This window comes from Paralichthys olivaceus, chromosome 21 (assembly GCF_024713975.1).
Source record: "Paralichthys olivaceus isolate ysfri-2021 chromosome 21, ASM2471397v2, whole genome shotgun sequence".
NCBI classification, from domain to species: domain Eukaryota; kingdom Metazoa; phylum Chordata; class Actinopteri; order Pleuronectiformes; family Paralichthyidae; genus Paralichthys; species Paralichthys olivaceus.
Window position 1 is genome coordinate 11,792,459 of NC_091113.1, and position 16,769 is coordinate 11,809,227.

A 16,769-nucleotide genomic window follows, 5' to 3' on the forward strand; every position below is an offset into this window, starting at 1 on the left:
CCCTTTAAATTCAAATACTTTATATTTACATGGAGGGGACCCTCTCTACGGAGGCCGCCATGTTTTTTACTTTAGTCCAGAACAAACTAAACACCTTTTGAGTTTTTATGACGATTAAAGGCTGCCACTGGTTCTTTTTCATGTTTGGAAGGAGAGGGTGAGGTGAGGGATGTTCAGCTGCAACATGTCATTTCAACACTAGATATCACAAAATTCTATATTCTTTATGTTCTTAAAACATGCTTGAAGTTTAGTTTATTGATTACATTGATTTATTAATAGGTATAACTGGATGTCATCTGCATAGCGATGGAAATTTACAGAGTGTCCTGATAATGTTTTGAATTTGAATTTCTTTAGGCAAGCTAGTTTTCTTGAAACTTGTTTTAATTCACATGCTTTTTTTTAATAGGCACTATGGATTCTAATGTTAATTGTATTGAGTTTGCAGTGCTTTCAACAAGATGGTCAACTCCGCCCCCAGATGGTCAATCTCCGCCCCATGCATTGCTTTGGCACTTATATTATTTTACATATCATATATCCTTTTAAGTTGCAGTGACAACATTCCTGTGATATTTAGAAGCAGTAATGTCCTTTGATGTCGGTTTCCACCCCACCAATAAACCAATACACAGTACAATCCCTTGATCCAGAAAAGTTTTTCAGCAGCAAACATCAACATACAGGAGGTCTGCATTCAAACTACATTATCATTAGGAAATGCATTTTCTACTCTGACAGTAATTTGACTATTTAATTTGGTCTATGTCCCATCTACTAACATGGAGGAAGTAGGGTTTATGACCAAAACTGCAGCTATGAACTTAGGCTTTGCTTTTGGTGAGAAGTCATGTCGTCTATCTTTATAAATAGACTAATAGTTTGCTAGTGTGTGTATTTTGAAGGACGGGTTGACTATGGTTGAAACATTTTGTCAGTCATTGAGAAATTATCACATTTTCTCATTGTCTTAAATGTCATAAACAAACAACTACACAATGAAAAGCACAAATTGCCCTCATGTAAGCTTCACTCCCTAAAACTCAAATCATGATGTATACCTTATGACATTGTGCTGACCATCTCCTGCCATCATGTACTGATCAGATGCAATGTGAGGATCTGCGTGAAGTTCTGTGATGAGTCATATTTTACTGTGTTTATCTCAGTGTCATCCAGTCATGTCTCGTAGGAGTTCTCGTCTTTTGTCCAGCGGCTACTACAACACAGAATCCGACTCAAGTAGCGTGAGAACCATATTCTATGGCGCAAACCCCATCAAGTACGTTACTCAAGCAAGTCTGATTTGCAAACTGTAACAATAAACAATCATCAGTCTTTTCTTTAATGCCCCTGTGTGTGTTTTTGTGTAAAGGGTTATCAAGAGGAGAACAGAGACCTGCTCATGTACCTCTGGCAGAACCACTGGTAATGCAAGTTCACCCAACCATGAGCCACCTCTCACCGCAGGTCAGTTTAATGGTTAAAAATAAATTGAACTTCCCTTGCTTTCAGAGCAATATTAAGAAGAATTCCAGTTAAAACGAAAGCAATAATATTTGCATAAAATAATTAACACAATTTGATGTAACATGCTTGTTAATTTTTCTTTGTCATTAAAACTTTTCATCTTTAATCAAAATCAGGAAACTTCTCTGAGGAATTTTACAGGAAGCCCATGGCTGCCCCCAACTTTGATCCCCGTTCTGAGTACAGAAGCAGAATCAGCAGTGCCTTCTTTGGTCTGATTGGTGAGTACTAAAGTGCATCGATGTGTGAGTGTAAGGGAAATCTGGCTGGATGGATGATGTCTTCATACTTGATGCAGAGATTTTATGTACCTTCCTCCAGTTGCTATCTATCGAGCTTCCAAAATCCGTCTTGGATCCTTCACATACTGCAATACAAAAAAAACAGGATTTAGTATTATAACGCAAATATTTGTTGAATTTGGATAATTTTCCTCTCCCTTTAGTCAATGTACTTTCATCCTGGTTTGGAGAATCCCAACAGATAAAACAATGCATACTAAGTAAAAAAATCTAAATGAACCACATAGATCTAAACAATAAAAATGTCCACCGTGAGTGTGTTTTAATGTATCCAGCATATTTTGCAGGCTTATCAACGATCACTGCCACAATGAAGTCAAAAGTGATTCATCTGTCAGCTTTAGGTATGTTGTCGATGGATATGTTTAAGTTTGTCTTCGTGTTTGTCTGATAAGCTCATGCTTGTGCTCAGTTTACTGGCATTATTGAGTTGATTTATGCAGCCTTTGTTCACATTGCTACGTGTTCACACACATACAGCTTGATACAAATGGACTTTTTCCTCTTGTCCTTGCAGCGAAGTATTCATTGAAAAGCATCAAGAGGAAGGCTTTTGTTCTGTGTTTCCTCTCCCTCCTTGTTTTCCAATGTAAGTGACATATTATAAGAGTCAAGTTTGCATGACATCTGGTAATTTTTCACATTTAGAAGACATGTCATCCTCTGCCTCCTGTTTTCTCCATTGATGACAGGTTTCATCTTCCTTCATCAATCCGATATCATACATGATGCAGCTGAGCAGGTAGGCCTCAACTTCAGATCACCTGCATGTCACTCACCGTGCACTTCATCCTCTCTTTAGTTCTTGTTAACTTCTAACCCGCTGTTCTGTTTCCTTGAGATTGTGTGACCAAAATGTCCCTGCTTCTTTCTTGTAGCTGCAGAAGCTTTCATCAAGTTTGGAGGCACTTGATCCCAACCAATCTGTCCTCCAGATTTTGATCACAGAGCTCGAACAGGCGGTGCTGCTGGAACGCATCAAGGTACTTCAGGTGAAGAGATAAATGCTGAGGTTTTTATCTGTTGACTGCTTTAGTCTCAGGATCCAATATTTGGAGGTTGAGAGTTCTTAGGTAACAGTACTGGCAGAGATGTCAGCAAGTGACAGACTTAAGGTTTCTGAAAGGAAGACCAGAAACATGCCTTAATCCTCTCTTTAGTTCTTGTTAACTTCTAACCTGTTGTTCTGTTTCCTTGAGATTGTGTGAACCAAAATGTGACTGCTTATTTCTTGTAAATGCAGGAGTTGTCATCCAACCAAAACATGCCTGATGCCAATATGAAATATGTGCTACATATGCTAATCCCCAAGCTCCAACAGGAAATGGAGAAGTGCCTCACTGACTTAATCAAGGTACTGTTGGTGGAGAGATACTCTAGTCTCTAAGACTACTCATCAGCTCTAGATGTGTGTGTATTTTGGCATATGTCAATACAAATGAATACTTACATTATATACTGTGTTTTATCCACCAGGAGCATGATACACTAAGCCTTGCTGATGAAGGAAAAGCCAATGACTCTGGACATCCCATTCCTGACAAAATGACTGATTTTGCCCTAAAGTCTCGAGGTCCGAAACATCTCCATGTCACTGATACTTTGGCTTTAATCATCACATCATATTCATTATAGTTCTCAGTTCTATCTGCTCAGTATCACCATTTTTATACATTGGCATTCTGACTCATTCATACGAATTACCTGTTTTACATTGTGTTTCTGTTTGTAGGTGCCAAAGTGATCAGTGCCAGGTGTTCAGAGCCGTATCGTTCTCCTGAATCGTGTGCGTCCCTGTTTGGTTTCTGTCTTTTATGCTCATCTGATAACCCAAGCACTGATATTCAGGTATAATGAACGCCCCTGTCAATGTTTTCTTTGTATCTTATGTGGGGTTGGGTGTTGTTCCCTGCAGTCCACTATCGGCTTCATACTAACAAATAGTTTGTGAATTGACAAATGTACAGAAAATGTTCACATATGGTTTTAGCATATTAAATTGTACTTTGGGAAGGAATTTTGAAAGTAGCCTATGGCTGAGTGTTGCCATGTAAAAGCTAACTTTAACCAAAAAAACCCATTTTAATATCTCCAACAAAAGTCCAACTAGCTAACATATTACCTGAAGATGGTTTAACTTCTTGAACTATGGATGCAGATGGTAAGGCGTGTTTCCCTGCTGTGTCCAACTATACTTTACGCATCAAAATATTGCAGCAATAGTTGTCTGTGTAGAGTGTATAACCACAGTTGTACGTGCTTTTTGCTCACCATTTCTCTGATTCATGGTGTTGTCTCTATAGACAGTATAAACAAATGGATATGGAGACTCTGTGTCCAGAAAGTGAAGCCAATCCGAAAATGCCTGAAACCTGTATTCTCTTGAAATGTTGGGCGTTTCCCGGTACTCAGGGAACTCTGACCATCGCTCTCTCTCACCATACAAAGATAAGCCATGTGACACTGGACCAACTCCCACGCAACAACTCCCCAAAAGGCTGCATGGACACCGCGCCCAAAGACTTTGAGGTCTATGTGAGTTCTCCCAATAATGTTAGTCGAATCATTACACAGGGCACTGCAAAGGTCCTATCACATTTAAACCTTGGGGAAGAAAATGTTTTATTCTAAGTCGTCACCACGATAACCCTGTGATTTTTCTCTTGCAGGCGATGAAAGACGCCTCTGATAGTGGAACTCTGCTGGGGATTTTTACCTTTGATGAGAATGGAGAGTCCACACAGACATTCAAGCTGCCTGTAAGTTCAAACTATCAAATCCAAATAGACAAAGACGCTATGATATTTACGGGAAGACAGAACATGACTCAAATACTTCCTGTTCTATATAACAAGTAGAGGACAGACCCTATGGCTTTACCATAGGTGAAACTGAGGTCAAATATTCTTTGTCTCGCTCTATTCCAGACCCCCACAGACGAGTTCTACAATATTGTGGCGCTGCATGTCCTCAGTAACTGTGGCCAACCTGAATACAAATGCCTGTACGGCTTCCGTGTGCATGGAGAGGAGAGTTCCTCTGATGACAACAGGGGTGCATTTAAGTTTGCCTTCCCCAGATTATCTGTTGGTTTCGACATCATCAATTCCACCAGAATGTCCATCACCTTCACACTCCATTTCACTCCCAAATATGCTGTTTGTCTCACCTTTCTTATCCATCCTCTCACTTTAATCCCTTCTATTGAAATTCACTTCAAATTCAATATTATGTAGTCTCAATCTCTGCCTGGCCCCACACACAGACATGCACAATCACTTACTTAGAAATAAAAAGAGATAGGCATAAAGAGGGAATGTATGTTTCCATGTGTTTATTTATCTCATTCATTGTCAAAGATGGGATGTGCACAGACAAGAAAACATGGACCAACACGGTGGAGAAACTAGTTTAAAGCCTGTTTAAATGGTAATTTTTATAACATTTACAGAATTCAGTAGAAAAAAAGGAGTCCTTGGGAATCGAAGCTTGGATCATACAACTGCAGGGGCGGGGTGGTGACTGAAGACCTGAAGACTTGAGCTCCCTCTGTCAAAACTCAGGACAGGACCATCGCCTGGAATTCTAGAGAACAAACCATGTTGAGAAATGCCTTAAATCATCCACTAAATAAAAACAACAACCTCATGCAAAATATATACATTTGTGGTTGATATTGGGACCTTTGATTAACCTTTAACTGAGCTGAGAGTGGGAAATAAAGAGACACAGACAAAATAATCTTTTTTTGGAAACAATGATCCTTTTATGTAAGGCAGCTGAGCCCAGATATTGCTTTGTAAGTGGATGATGGGCAAATCTGGGACAAACATGGAGGTCATGTCTTCCCACATATGTTTCCTACACTGATAAAACTGAAGAAACGGAGATAAACAAAGAGCATTGAGTTTCAAGTACTTTCCACAGCGAATAACACAATGAAAGATTTTATGATTCTAAGTCTGAGCTCAAAGGTGCATTTAACCAAGTGTCTAGATTAAAATGGCTTGATTATAACGTCTTTCACATTTTGAATCCAGACTTTTTATTCACTTTCTTTAACATTGCGAGTATTTTCACAGAATTCTTAGGGAAAAATTCATTGATCTTGATCAAATTTGAATCAGATATGTTAAATGGGCTGATATCTATAAGAGTGTGCAATTTGGTGTGGGTCCAAATAGAAATTCAGACTTAGTGAATTTGAATGTAGTTTTATAAGAAAAGACTAAACCAATTTCCATGACATTTTGTGGAGGAGTGGTGCATGACCCAAAGAGAAACCTGTTAACTTAGGTTTGGATCCAGGAATTTGGTTCCACTTTGTGAGAAAGGGCGTTTTTTAAACATTTTTGTTGATTTCTCAGAGATTCATGAATTCTTCATGAAAAAAATCAACCAGATCTAATGAATTTAAATGTGGTTTCATAAGGGGACTGTTGGACATTGGGGGACATATGTGCTCTACTGAGAGACATTGTTGTTTGCAATCAGGTTTAAAAGTCTCAACTACATGATACACGTTCCTATAAGATTTTATTTAGCGAAACACTGGTTCTTTGCTCTCTTATAATTTAGATGACAAAGTCTGACTAAAACTTAATAATGGCTACAAAGCGTTTTTAGCCAGTGGGCTAAAAATTCAGCAAATTGCGCACTGAGCCAAAGAGATTTAATCCAACCACTGAGATAATTTCTGCCTCCATCAAGAGTTTTAAAAATACAATAAGAGAAATCAGATACTGACCCTCTGCTCCAATTCTGCCATCACTGTCATCATCAGCAGCTGAGATGAAGGTCTTGGTTTCTGCCTCAGTCAGTGTTCGAGCGTCTTTGATGAACCACTGCAGGAAGTACCTATCGAAACACACACACACACACACACACACACACACACACACACACACACACACACACACACACACACACACACACACACACACACACACACACAGATAACAATGACATTTATTCACTGTCATTTTTGAGTTAACTTCTTACTGACACATGCAGAGATGCATTCAAACAATTTCATCCCTCAGCCCTTGTTACACAAAGGTGAATTACATAACACAAAAACTGCACAGACTGGATTATTAGGCGACAGCTGCTGCGGATGTGACTGTGTGTTTAATGTATTAAATTTCTCTTTCCTTCGGCCAGACACACACACAAGCACACAAACTTTAGACTTAATGTTGTAGCTCATATGAAAATTGGGATTTCAAGACGTTTTTTGACAAGAATAGGCTATCAGCATCACTTAGCGTGATACTGTGTATGCATGCAGAGGAGCTGAGGAATGTGAACTTGTCAGGGTGGTGTCACACACTTGAGCTCAGACTCCTCAATGTAGCCACTGTTGTCCTCGTCGAGGATCCTGAAGACTTGGTTGATCTCCTCGGGCGTCTTTGAGGACAGGCCACACATTTGGAAGAACTTCTTGTAGCAGAATGAGTCCGGAGCTTGAAACACATAACAGTTTGGTTAAAATCAACCCGGGTGCTTCATCAGGGTTTGGGAGATGTGGAGATTAAAGTGTCACATGGCTGCAGGCTGATTTTTATTGTTTTGTTTTTTACTTATCTCTGAAGGCCAGCAGACACGTCTTTTTGAATTTATATGTTATCACTGTTCAGCTCAAGCATGGCAGGTGATTATGCCTGCTTTAATAGCAGAGCCAGTGAATGTAACAGAGAGCAGTTTCTGCAGATCAGGATTATTGTGCATTTTAACAAAATTGAGTGAATGAAGTTAGAGTCTTTGATCCCCTTAAAGTATTATCCTCATGTTCAAATCAAATGTGTTCAGAAGATTTAAGTGTGTCTGTGTGTGTTTGTGTGTGTGTGTGTTAAATCGTGACCTTGGCAGTCCTTGACAGCTTTTTCAATGGCATCAGCTGAAAGGATGGAGGCGAACGACATGTTCCTGCAGGGCAAAAGAAAAGCTTAGTATTACTCTCTCTCTCTCTCTCTCTCTCTCTCTCTCTCTCTCTCTCTCTCTCTCTCACACACACACACACACACACACACACACACACACACACACACACACACACACAAACTCACTCAAGTTGACATATCACACTGGCTTAACATTTAATAATAAAAAAAAAAAATCAGCAACAACCTTTAAGTTTCCAAGTTGATTTTGGCAAATTGAAAAAGCTCCACTGTTTCCCTATTATGCGTTTTCAAATATAAATTTCTTTTACATTGATAATTGTAAATAAATCTTATCATAAATAACTCTAACTACATATGTGCAATCAACCATTAACCCTTCAGCCTCTACTGCTGTCCACATATTATATGTTATTTATCCCTGTACAAAATAGTCCAATATTCTTGTTCTTCTGCAAAACATTTTCATAAATACTAAATCAATTTTGTTTTTATTAAAGTATATTTCATCTTTATTCTCTTCTTTATTACGATAAACTTTTTTTGTTAATGCTTCCCTGCAAACGATTTTCACTTTGTGCTGAATAAACAGTGTGACAATGCACATCTTGAATTTGGAAATCTTAAATCTAATTAATCATGTTATGATCTTATGATCCACTCTTGACTAATTATGCTCCTGATCCGATTTCCCCAGGCAGCCTCTTAATTACTGAGACTATTTGCCTCCCTTGAACTCTTGATTGGCCTGGTCGGGCTGTGCAAGATGTAATTGGTAATCAGGGAATGGAGAGAAGTTATTGCCGGGGGGGATAGGAAGAGCATTATTTGTGTTATTATTGTTTTGGACACTCCGATACACAAAACTACTGCAAATACAGCTTCCGCCATAAATTGCAATTTAATATTTTCATGGTAAAATAAATAAATGAAAAAAACAACAAACCAACAAACACAAGACATCCTCATCAGACATGCTCTCAAACTATAAAATAAAATGTAACTTTCTGGTAATTTAACTACAGTCCTTTAAAGCCTGATTAGTTATTTTTTGCTGAAGGCAACTGAATATTTTTACAACATATTAACTTCTTTTTTTTGTTTTTAAATATAGGACTAGTTTATATTAGTGACTGTTTGAAACTAAAAACACATTATGAACATATGATTGATCTAACAGCTTGAGAGAAGTTTCCATCTGCTCAAAAAATCTCTTAATTTGATTTCAGATGAAGTGTCAACATTTCTAAAACTTGATTGAAATTGACTTTAAAAAGCAATGTATAGGCTTCATAAAGTTCTATATGGCTCCCTTGCATGACCCCCATGCAGCTGTGGGACTCACCACTGTTGGCTTGACGTCCTGTCCGTCCAGGTCCAAAGCAGCAGCAGGAGGAGGATAAGGCTTTGTGGTGGCCACTGACAGCTGCCCTGTTCTTATATACTGCACACTGAGCTGGATGGGTGGACAGATGCTTGAGTTTCCAACCTGAGCTAGGATCAAGTTTTCCCTTGCACCCTGCCCCCTCCTTCTCAGGTTCCTCTCCTGCTCACCTGCCCAGTTCACCTTGACTGTTTATATCTGTTATCTGTATATGCACCCCCCCACGTCTCTTCTCCTTGCTGTCATAACCGTTTCGTCCAATTGTTCGTGTTACGCTCCTCTTTCATCCCTCCCTTCCCCTTCTTAACTCCCTCCACCCCTTGCAGGTGCATGTGAGAGCTTATAGACATCTCAAATTTAATCAACCCTTCCACCCTAACTCTTTGGTTTTAGAGCGTAATCTCCCAAATTCAGACAATCACAGCGAGCAGCAGGTCATAAATCATCTCACGACTCACCAGGGATATTGTTAAAGACTGATTTTAAGCACTGGCAACAAGAATAAAGACACTGTCCAACTGCTCTTTATTTACACATAAGGCTGCTGAAGAGACCGAAAGAGAGCGTTTGTGTACATTTACTTAAGCTAAGGAAAACATGAGCAAAAGTAAACTACAGTGAGTTAAAAATGCTTTCCTATCTTTTTTATGAAGAGGAAATGGGATTCAATTAAGTTTAATATAGATAGATAGATAGATAGATAGATAGATAGATGTATAGATGGATAGATGGATAGATGGATGGATGGATTATTCAGTCATTAAAATAGAGAGAAAACAGAACTGTCTGTCCAAAGTATACAGCTTCATCAAAACAGTATACAACAATAACCTCTGTTCAGTCATGTGTGAATCCTGGGGCAGTTTTTGATGTCATGGTGGGTCTCTACAGTGAAGGGAAAGGCAGGGGTGTAGGTTTTCTAGGGGGGTGGTTCATTTGTTCACCATGGCAACTGTCCACTCTGACCTGATGGGTTTGTTGTGGAGGGAAACCTCACCAACCACCTGACACAGCAGCGTCTCTGGTGAATCCAGTCAGCACTAATGGAACAAGCTGAGAGACAGATGTGTAACGAGAACCAGGGGAATAAATGTGATTATTCTTCAGGTGAACCTCTGATTTAACACTTTGTGACTGACAATGTTTTTGAGTCGTCTCACATCTACTTGAACCATTTCAACTCATCTGAAGTTGAGAAAATAAAACCTGTTCTAGATTTAATGTTCCATATTTGGGCCGTAAACTTCTCAGGTATGTAGAATCCTTGTAACTTGTTGACAGGTGGACGGCGCCACCTTGTGGCTCTTATGCCTCAATGTGTGGCGGGGGGCTGGATGAATGGATTAACACACTGTATTAAAGAAAGGGTTTAAAACATATATCAACTAGTATCACATCATCACACCAAAGAGAACATTTTGAAAGGCAATTTAAAAAAAAATTTGATTGAGTAACTTAATGAAATTCGAATAATTTGAATTTCAAATTCATAATTAACACTAGAATGGCACTCAGTAATACACATAACTCCACCAAGGCCAAACAGTCCCTCATGGAACCACACTTCAATTCACTAGATCCAGATGTTTACTTGCATGTTCCAGTGACTCATCAATTAGAGGAAGGCTGGCTTTACCTGATGTGTTTTGAATGTTTATTTTTTGTGCTATACAACAGGTAAAGAGCTGCATTATTCAGGAGACATTGGTTAAAAGCTGCTGTTTGTCACTTTCTTTTGTTTGAGCGTCAAAGACCACGGTAAGACTTGTGTTATTGAAAAAGAACCTTTATTGTTGTCTCATCGTCCGTCCGTTTCCCATAAAAGTGCATCATCACCGATCTCACAGTAAGCAAAACTCACATAATAAAACGACGACAGAAGTGAGAGAAAGAGAGAAAAAAGAGAGAGAGAGAAAGAGAGAGAACCTCGCTATACACTTCGTCCAGTACATTCATCCAGGACAGCAACAGTCAGAGAGAGAGAGAGAGAGAGGTGGGGAGGGCGGGGGTGAAAGGTCGTGTGTATAAAAGTGGTGTGGAGAGTTGAGAGAGAGTGAGAGGGAAGAGTCGAATAGAGGAGGATCATGTCTTGGCTCAAGTTGTTCCTTTGGAGTAACGAAGTAAGATGTTGGTCAGTTTATTCACTGCTTGACCATTGCAGCAAACTCTGCAGGGGGAGAGAGAGAGAAAGAGAGAGAGAGAGGGGATCGTTATTCCAGTGTTATGACATGATGCTGTGATTTTGAGGGACTTCCAGATAAAGCTCATTCAAACAAACACTTCATAAGAAAAAAAAACCTTACCATCAACTCCAATCTTGCCATCACCATCAGAGTCACCGGCCTTGAGAAATTCCTTTGTCTCAGCGTCGGTCAGAGCTCTGGCACTGGCGGAGAAGTTCTGCAGGAACAGCCTGGAGAGGATAATCGGAGAGAAATACTTTGTGATCAATACGTTTGAACAGATGTAAGCTGATAAAAGTTGGATTTGTTTTGCATGGAATCTACTGGTTCTAAAGAGTTTTGTTTTTTTTAGATCATCTTTACATTTTTTTTTAAATGATCAGCCACAGGATCTTTATTGTTTTTAAATCTTCTCAAATATATGATGCACTTGATTTAGCTCCAAGATTAATGCTCTGCCTTTTCTGATTGCCTTGTGTCAGCCTTCTACTCAAGACACACAAGGAGGGAGCAGACGTAGAGTTATCACTGAGATCCCTTTGCTCCCTGACTTGCTTGATTTGAAATCTAAGAGAAGTTGCCTACTTCAGCTCATCCTCCTCAATAAAGTCGCTCTTGTCCTGGTCAATGACTGCGAAGGCTGCCTTGATGTCAGCAGGAGACTTGGCAGACAGGCCGACCTTTGCGAAGAATTTCTTGTGGTTGAAAGAGCCGGCAGCTGAGAGGAGAGAACAGAGAGAGAGAGAAGATAGTATCAGACATCTTTGATAAATCACGTGCAAAGAGAAATGTGCTTTGCAGCTTCATTGCCTCCCTTCTACAAGGCCTGGCTGTTGGTTTGGGGGAGGGCTCATCTGAAATCTGATTGGCCCCTGAAGTGGCCCTGTCTTGTCAGTAGTCACTCATTGACAATACTGCACTCGAAGCTATAGAGTAAATAAGGAATGACTTAAATGTACGACTTACTAAATCAGGAAATTTGCATGGATGTGGGACATATAATTGTCACCTCTTTCTAAATTTTGGGCCCTTTATTGCCACTGACTTTAAAAAATCCTAGATTTGCCACTGTGTTGGTTTCTTTCAATCTTTGACCAGCAGTCTGCATTCCAGGTCCTTTTTCCTACAGTGGTTACAATGATAAACACTTTCTGCTGAGACATTTGATCAAATTAAATTCTGCCTACACCACTGATCCAGTGTTCAAGCTCCTGCATGATTAAATGCAGAAAAGAGGCTTCTTTTAAACTGGCTGTGATTGCAATTATGTTTTCTGGTGATACAGCATCACCATTTCAATTCTGCAGCAAATCATTCTGCTATTGTCTTTATGGACCCCAAATTGGTAAATCCAGGTTTTTTTTGCATGTGTACTATTGCCTAGTATTTCCTTACCAATAAGAGCAGTTAATAGGATTTACCTTGGCATTCAGCGAGGGCTGCAGTGATGTCAGCTTCAGACAATTTTGAGGCTAAAGACATTTTTAACTGAGGGAGGAGAGAGAAGAGGACAAGTCATCAGTTCAGCTGCAGCAAATCCCACAGGAAGATACATTTCTACTTAGCATATTTATTATCTTTCCTCACTGCACATTAGACAAAGTGTAAAGTTACATAACATCATCATTAGGCCATGCAGAGTATATCATAGTTCCTCCTTTTGAGTATTCCAAGGCACAAATGATCAGAAAAAGTAGTCCAATTTCATTCTCTCCCAAAACCAAGCCTTCCGAGGCAAAAGATCAAATATCCTTTGCTGCTGTGGTTGGTTGGCAAATATATATTTTTTCCATTTTGTTCCTCAGTGAGTCCAAAACCAAACCCTGAGCCTGTGATGGTCAGAATCTGGCCCTGTGCGGCCCTTTCCTCGTCTGTATCCCGTCGCATGAAGTTAAAGCCCTGAAACACTCAGTGAGTCCTGGCTAAAGGTCTGCAGCTCCTCAGTGAAACTCACCTTAGGGGGTTGTCTCTAAGGTTAGAGTGAAATTCGCTCGAGATGAATCTGTTCACTGCAGTGAATCCCTCTGCGTCTCTCTCCAGCTTATATACCTTCACCAGCCCGAAATATGATGCATAGGCTATGTAATAGACACTGTGTTCGAAGCGGTCAAAGCAGTTGCTCAAAAAATGTGTCCAGTAGACAGAGCTGTTCTATTTATATCTACATAAATGAAGATGCTTAAATGGTAGGCCAAGAGTAGGCCTATGCAAAAGTGCTTGATATTGCATTGGGCTAATTATATACGCTGCTGATTTGGGGGAAATGTACTCTGTGGGTCGAGTCGTTCTGATCTGCTAAACTCTGCAGAGCACCACCGAGTGAATGAGGTAAACTATTACATTGTGTTTGGCTGTGATAGCAAATCATCTCACAGGCTAAACTGGTTTGTAATTTATTACGGGAGATTACTTAAGTAAGAATCAGGTTTGTGCAACAATGACTCTTGCTTTTGCAGCGGTGCCAGTAGCTTTAACATTGTCGCATTGTTTCTTATATAATAAATGTCATTTTTATTATGATTCTTGTAACGACAAGTAAAATTTTAATTTTAATTAAAATTACAAAAAATGAGTCTGTCTTTTATGCCAATAAATAATAATAACAAAATAATGAATAGAACACAGTGTACGTTTTTCTGCATATGGATCCATGGCTTATACACCATAATCACCACTGGGGAGTAACGACACACATGTGCCCTTTGAACCGTGCAGTTTTGATGAAATATAGCATGTGCATAATTGGCATGTGTAAAATGTCTGAAATTCCATTGTCAGAAAAGTCTAGTTGTTGTGATTGATTCTGGCAGGTGCTAACAATGTGTTGGGTCTTTTACTTTCCTTGGAATTAAGCCAACAAATGACATTTGTCAGTTTTGACTCAACTACATTAGTGGACATGAGACTGTAAGAAACTTATTTTCAGCACTGGAATAGTTTGTGAATAGAAAAAAAACAGTAGTTGTAGAAAATAACAAATCATTTTCATGTGGAGCCACATGTGCTTCTCGTGTTGCTCATGGACAAATAATATCCACCTGTAGCTACTTAACATATCCAATTGAAATATTCTCTCATTATTTTCAAATGCCCCCTTGTATATATTTTCTTTTCCCATGACTTCATCATTTTCTCTCTGCAAAGGTTGCAAGAGTGCAATCTCTGCTATAAGGTGTAAAATATTAATAAAAATGGTAATGTGAAATACATGAAAATAAGCACAAGATGATGCTGAGCTGTTTACATGTATTATATAGTATGAAATAAAACACAAAGTTGCAGGGGAAGGATTCGAGTGGCGAGCAAGAGGTATTTTATTTAAATACTTGAATTCCTAATGATCTCGTACTTACTGTCACATCCGTCACATTTCATTTTATTATATCTTATTTTATTTTTTGGGACTTCTGAAACCCTTCAGATTATTTCTCCTCATGGTGATGAAGCCATTGGAGATGCTATTTTAGGAAATACTGAAAATTGATCACGGTACATCTTCATCTCAACACCTCCGTGTGGCGCCGTCTGGTTGCATAATAATGCACAAGTTCTCACATTACTCTGAACAATTGAATCAAATGAGTAACTTGTCCAGGGGTCTTCCCATGCCTATGTCTGGTTCCTTGCAGGCTGTTATGTGCCTGTTATACATCAGGCGGCAGTATTGAGATGATCCTGTGATGAATATGGTATGGAGAAGATAAGATAAGATAAGATACGATAAGATAATCCTTTATTAGTTCCACCACTGGGGAATTTGCAACATTACAGCAGCAAGAGTCAACATTATAATAAGTAACATGCAATACATAATTGTAAGGAAATATAAGAAATATATATGCATATATATGCAATTTGAGAATATGTACAGTGAGAATGTACATTGCACATGAACCATTGTATTGCACAGACAGAATAAACATTGCACAGCTAAGAGAGTTAAACCAGAGTGACAGTGCAGTCCATAATGGCTGCGAAGATTTGATTTGACTGGGCACAATATTTTGTTAAAGTCAAACTTTTTCAACTTCATAAACAATTGCTCTAATTAAATCTATTTTTTCACTTCCTTCACTTCAGTGGTTTCATGTGTATGTAAGGGTTCTGGCATTTTTTAAATTTCCTCTTTACATTAAATCTTATTAAAAGTCGTGTAAAACTGATCTTTAGCCTTTAACATTTGCTGTGGTCAAATGAGGTCTCTCACCTTGAATGACTCAGCCACAGATACTGCAACTATTTCTGCCCTTCTTCAATATCAGGCTTAAATTACAAATATCTCACAGCGGGATGAAACCCATTAAGCACCGCAATGAAGGTCTGTAACCGGAGAAAGTATAAGGGACACTCGCCCATCATATTCTGAGCTTTATACCTGAAATACTCATTTGTAATACATTTGTGGGATATTAAGAAAGATAAACCCAGCTATGCTATCAATCAAGGAAAAGTGCATTTAAGATATCAGCATTTATGCCAAGGAATTAACGACATGTCTCTAACCATCCACCTAAGAGTTTCTTCCTCCATGCTGCAGAAATAGAAATGACCCATATTCCCCATGTCCCTCTCCTCTGGCCACCAGTGCTGGGTGAATTTATTGCAAATAAATGTGCCTCACAGACAGAAGTCCTGTAAATGTTCCGGCCCAGGAAACTCTATCCTGTCCCACAGCTCCTCTGCTGGGTCACTGGAAGTACTCAGCCCCCCCAGGCTGGGCCAGCAGTGCTGACGCTCTGCCCAGACACCTGGTCCTCCTATCGACCCCATCTCTGTCTGCCAGAGCTGGACATGATCCAACAGTCTGTACCAGGCTGTGCCAAAACTCAGTCTGTGCCAACCGCCCTGTCCCATCTGCAATCACAGCTAGAATCATTTCAAGACTGCTTGGTGGCTAGGACCCAGGGTGCCAAATGAAGCTGGTATATGGGTCCAGTGAATACTGTACTGATGTCATTCACTACAAGAGCAGGTTAAACAACTTGCCTGTGGGAAAATGTGACGCAAAAATATTTGATTTATGAACTTAATTAAAACTTATAATGTGATGAAAGAGATTTATACCCACTGTGAGCTTCTCTTCTATATTTGGATGCTCAGTCTCAAATAAAGTTTTAATGGTTGTAAATCATAACATAGTCTTTCAACTGTTATTTATATTTGATTCAGGCATTTGAAGAAAGTGGGCTAATATTGTGCGCATGTTGTCAGAGTGTAAACACATAATTCACACCTTAGTGAGGTAAGTGAGGTCACCAGAATAACATTTCATTAAGTTGCTTTTAGTTGCTTATTGCTCCTGGAGAAACCACAGTGCCTAGAATAGCTGGACCCCTCCCACACCAGTCCTCAATATAACATCATAATGCCACTATATATATAAAGTTATTATTATTATTAACACGAGGGAGAACTCATCTTGACAAGACTTTTGCTGGCAGTAAGAAGAAAGAAACAGATCATA

General features: G+C 39.3%; 3 protein-coding genes across 8 annotated transcripts; 1 reads left to right on the top strand and 2 right to left on the bottom strand.

The window, feature by feature from the left end:
- The first annotated feature begins 59 nt into the window (after positions 1–59).
- On the top strand, positions 60–5,774 carry LOC109626703 (SUN domain-containing protein 1-like). Of its 6 annotated transcripts, XM_069517687.1 has the most exons (15): positions 662–692; positions 792–843; positions 1,173–1,285; positions 1,379–1,473; positions 1,650–1,754; positions 2,123–2,179; positions 2,353–2,424; positions 2,528–2,577; positions 2,714–2,827; positions 3,079–3,189; positions 3,312–3,408; positions 3,568–3,683; positions 4,248–4,370; positions 4,505–4,594; positions 4,763–5,774. In XM_069517687.1, the coding sequence occupies exons 3-15, from the start codon at positions 1,185–1,187 to the stop codon at positions 5,069–5,071; spliced, it is 1,440 nt and encodes a 479-aa protein (XP_069373788.1). In that variant the 5' UTR covers positions 662–692; positions 792–843; positions 1,173–1,184; the 3' UTR covers positions 5,072–5,774. The 6 variants fall into 6 exon arrangements, with proteins under 6 accessions (XP_069373786.1, XP_069373787.1, XP_069373788.1 ...); XM_069517685.1 differs by having other exon boundaries at positions 60–843; XM_069517686.1 differs by lacking the exon at positions 792–843 and having other exon boundaries at positions 61–692.
- pvalb9 (parvalbumin 9) lies at positions 5,155–9,348 on the bottom strand. Its single transcript, XM_020082914.2, has 5 exons — positions 9,084–9,348; positions 7,699–7,763; positions 7,168–7,300; positions 6,583–6,692; positions 5,155–5,420 (listed from the first exon to the last, which is right to left on the bottom strand). Exons 2-5 carry the CDS (start codon positions 7,757–7,759, stop codon positions 5,395–5,397), a joined length of 330 nt encoding a protein of 109 aa, XP_019938473.1. The 5' UTR covers positions 7,760–7,763; positions 9,084–9,348; the 3' UTR covers positions 5,155–5,394.
- A 1,539-nt stretch (positions 9,349–10,887) lies between these two features.
- On the bottom strand, positions 10,888–13,404 carry LOC109627054 (parvalbumin beta). The gene is made up of 5 exons (XM_020083416.2): positions 13,260–13,404; positions 12,727–12,793; positions 11,891–12,023; positions 11,426–11,535; positions 10,888–11,289 (listed from the first exon to the last, which is right to left on the bottom strand). The coding sequence occupies exons 2-5, from the start codon at positions 12,785–12,787 to the stop codon at positions 11,264–11,266; spliced, it is 330 nt and encodes a 109-aa protein (XP_019938975.1). The 5' UTR covers positions 12,788–12,793; positions 13,260–13,404; the 3' UTR covers positions 10,888–11,263.
- Between the last annotated feature and the right edge of the window lie 3,365 nt (positions 13,405–16,769).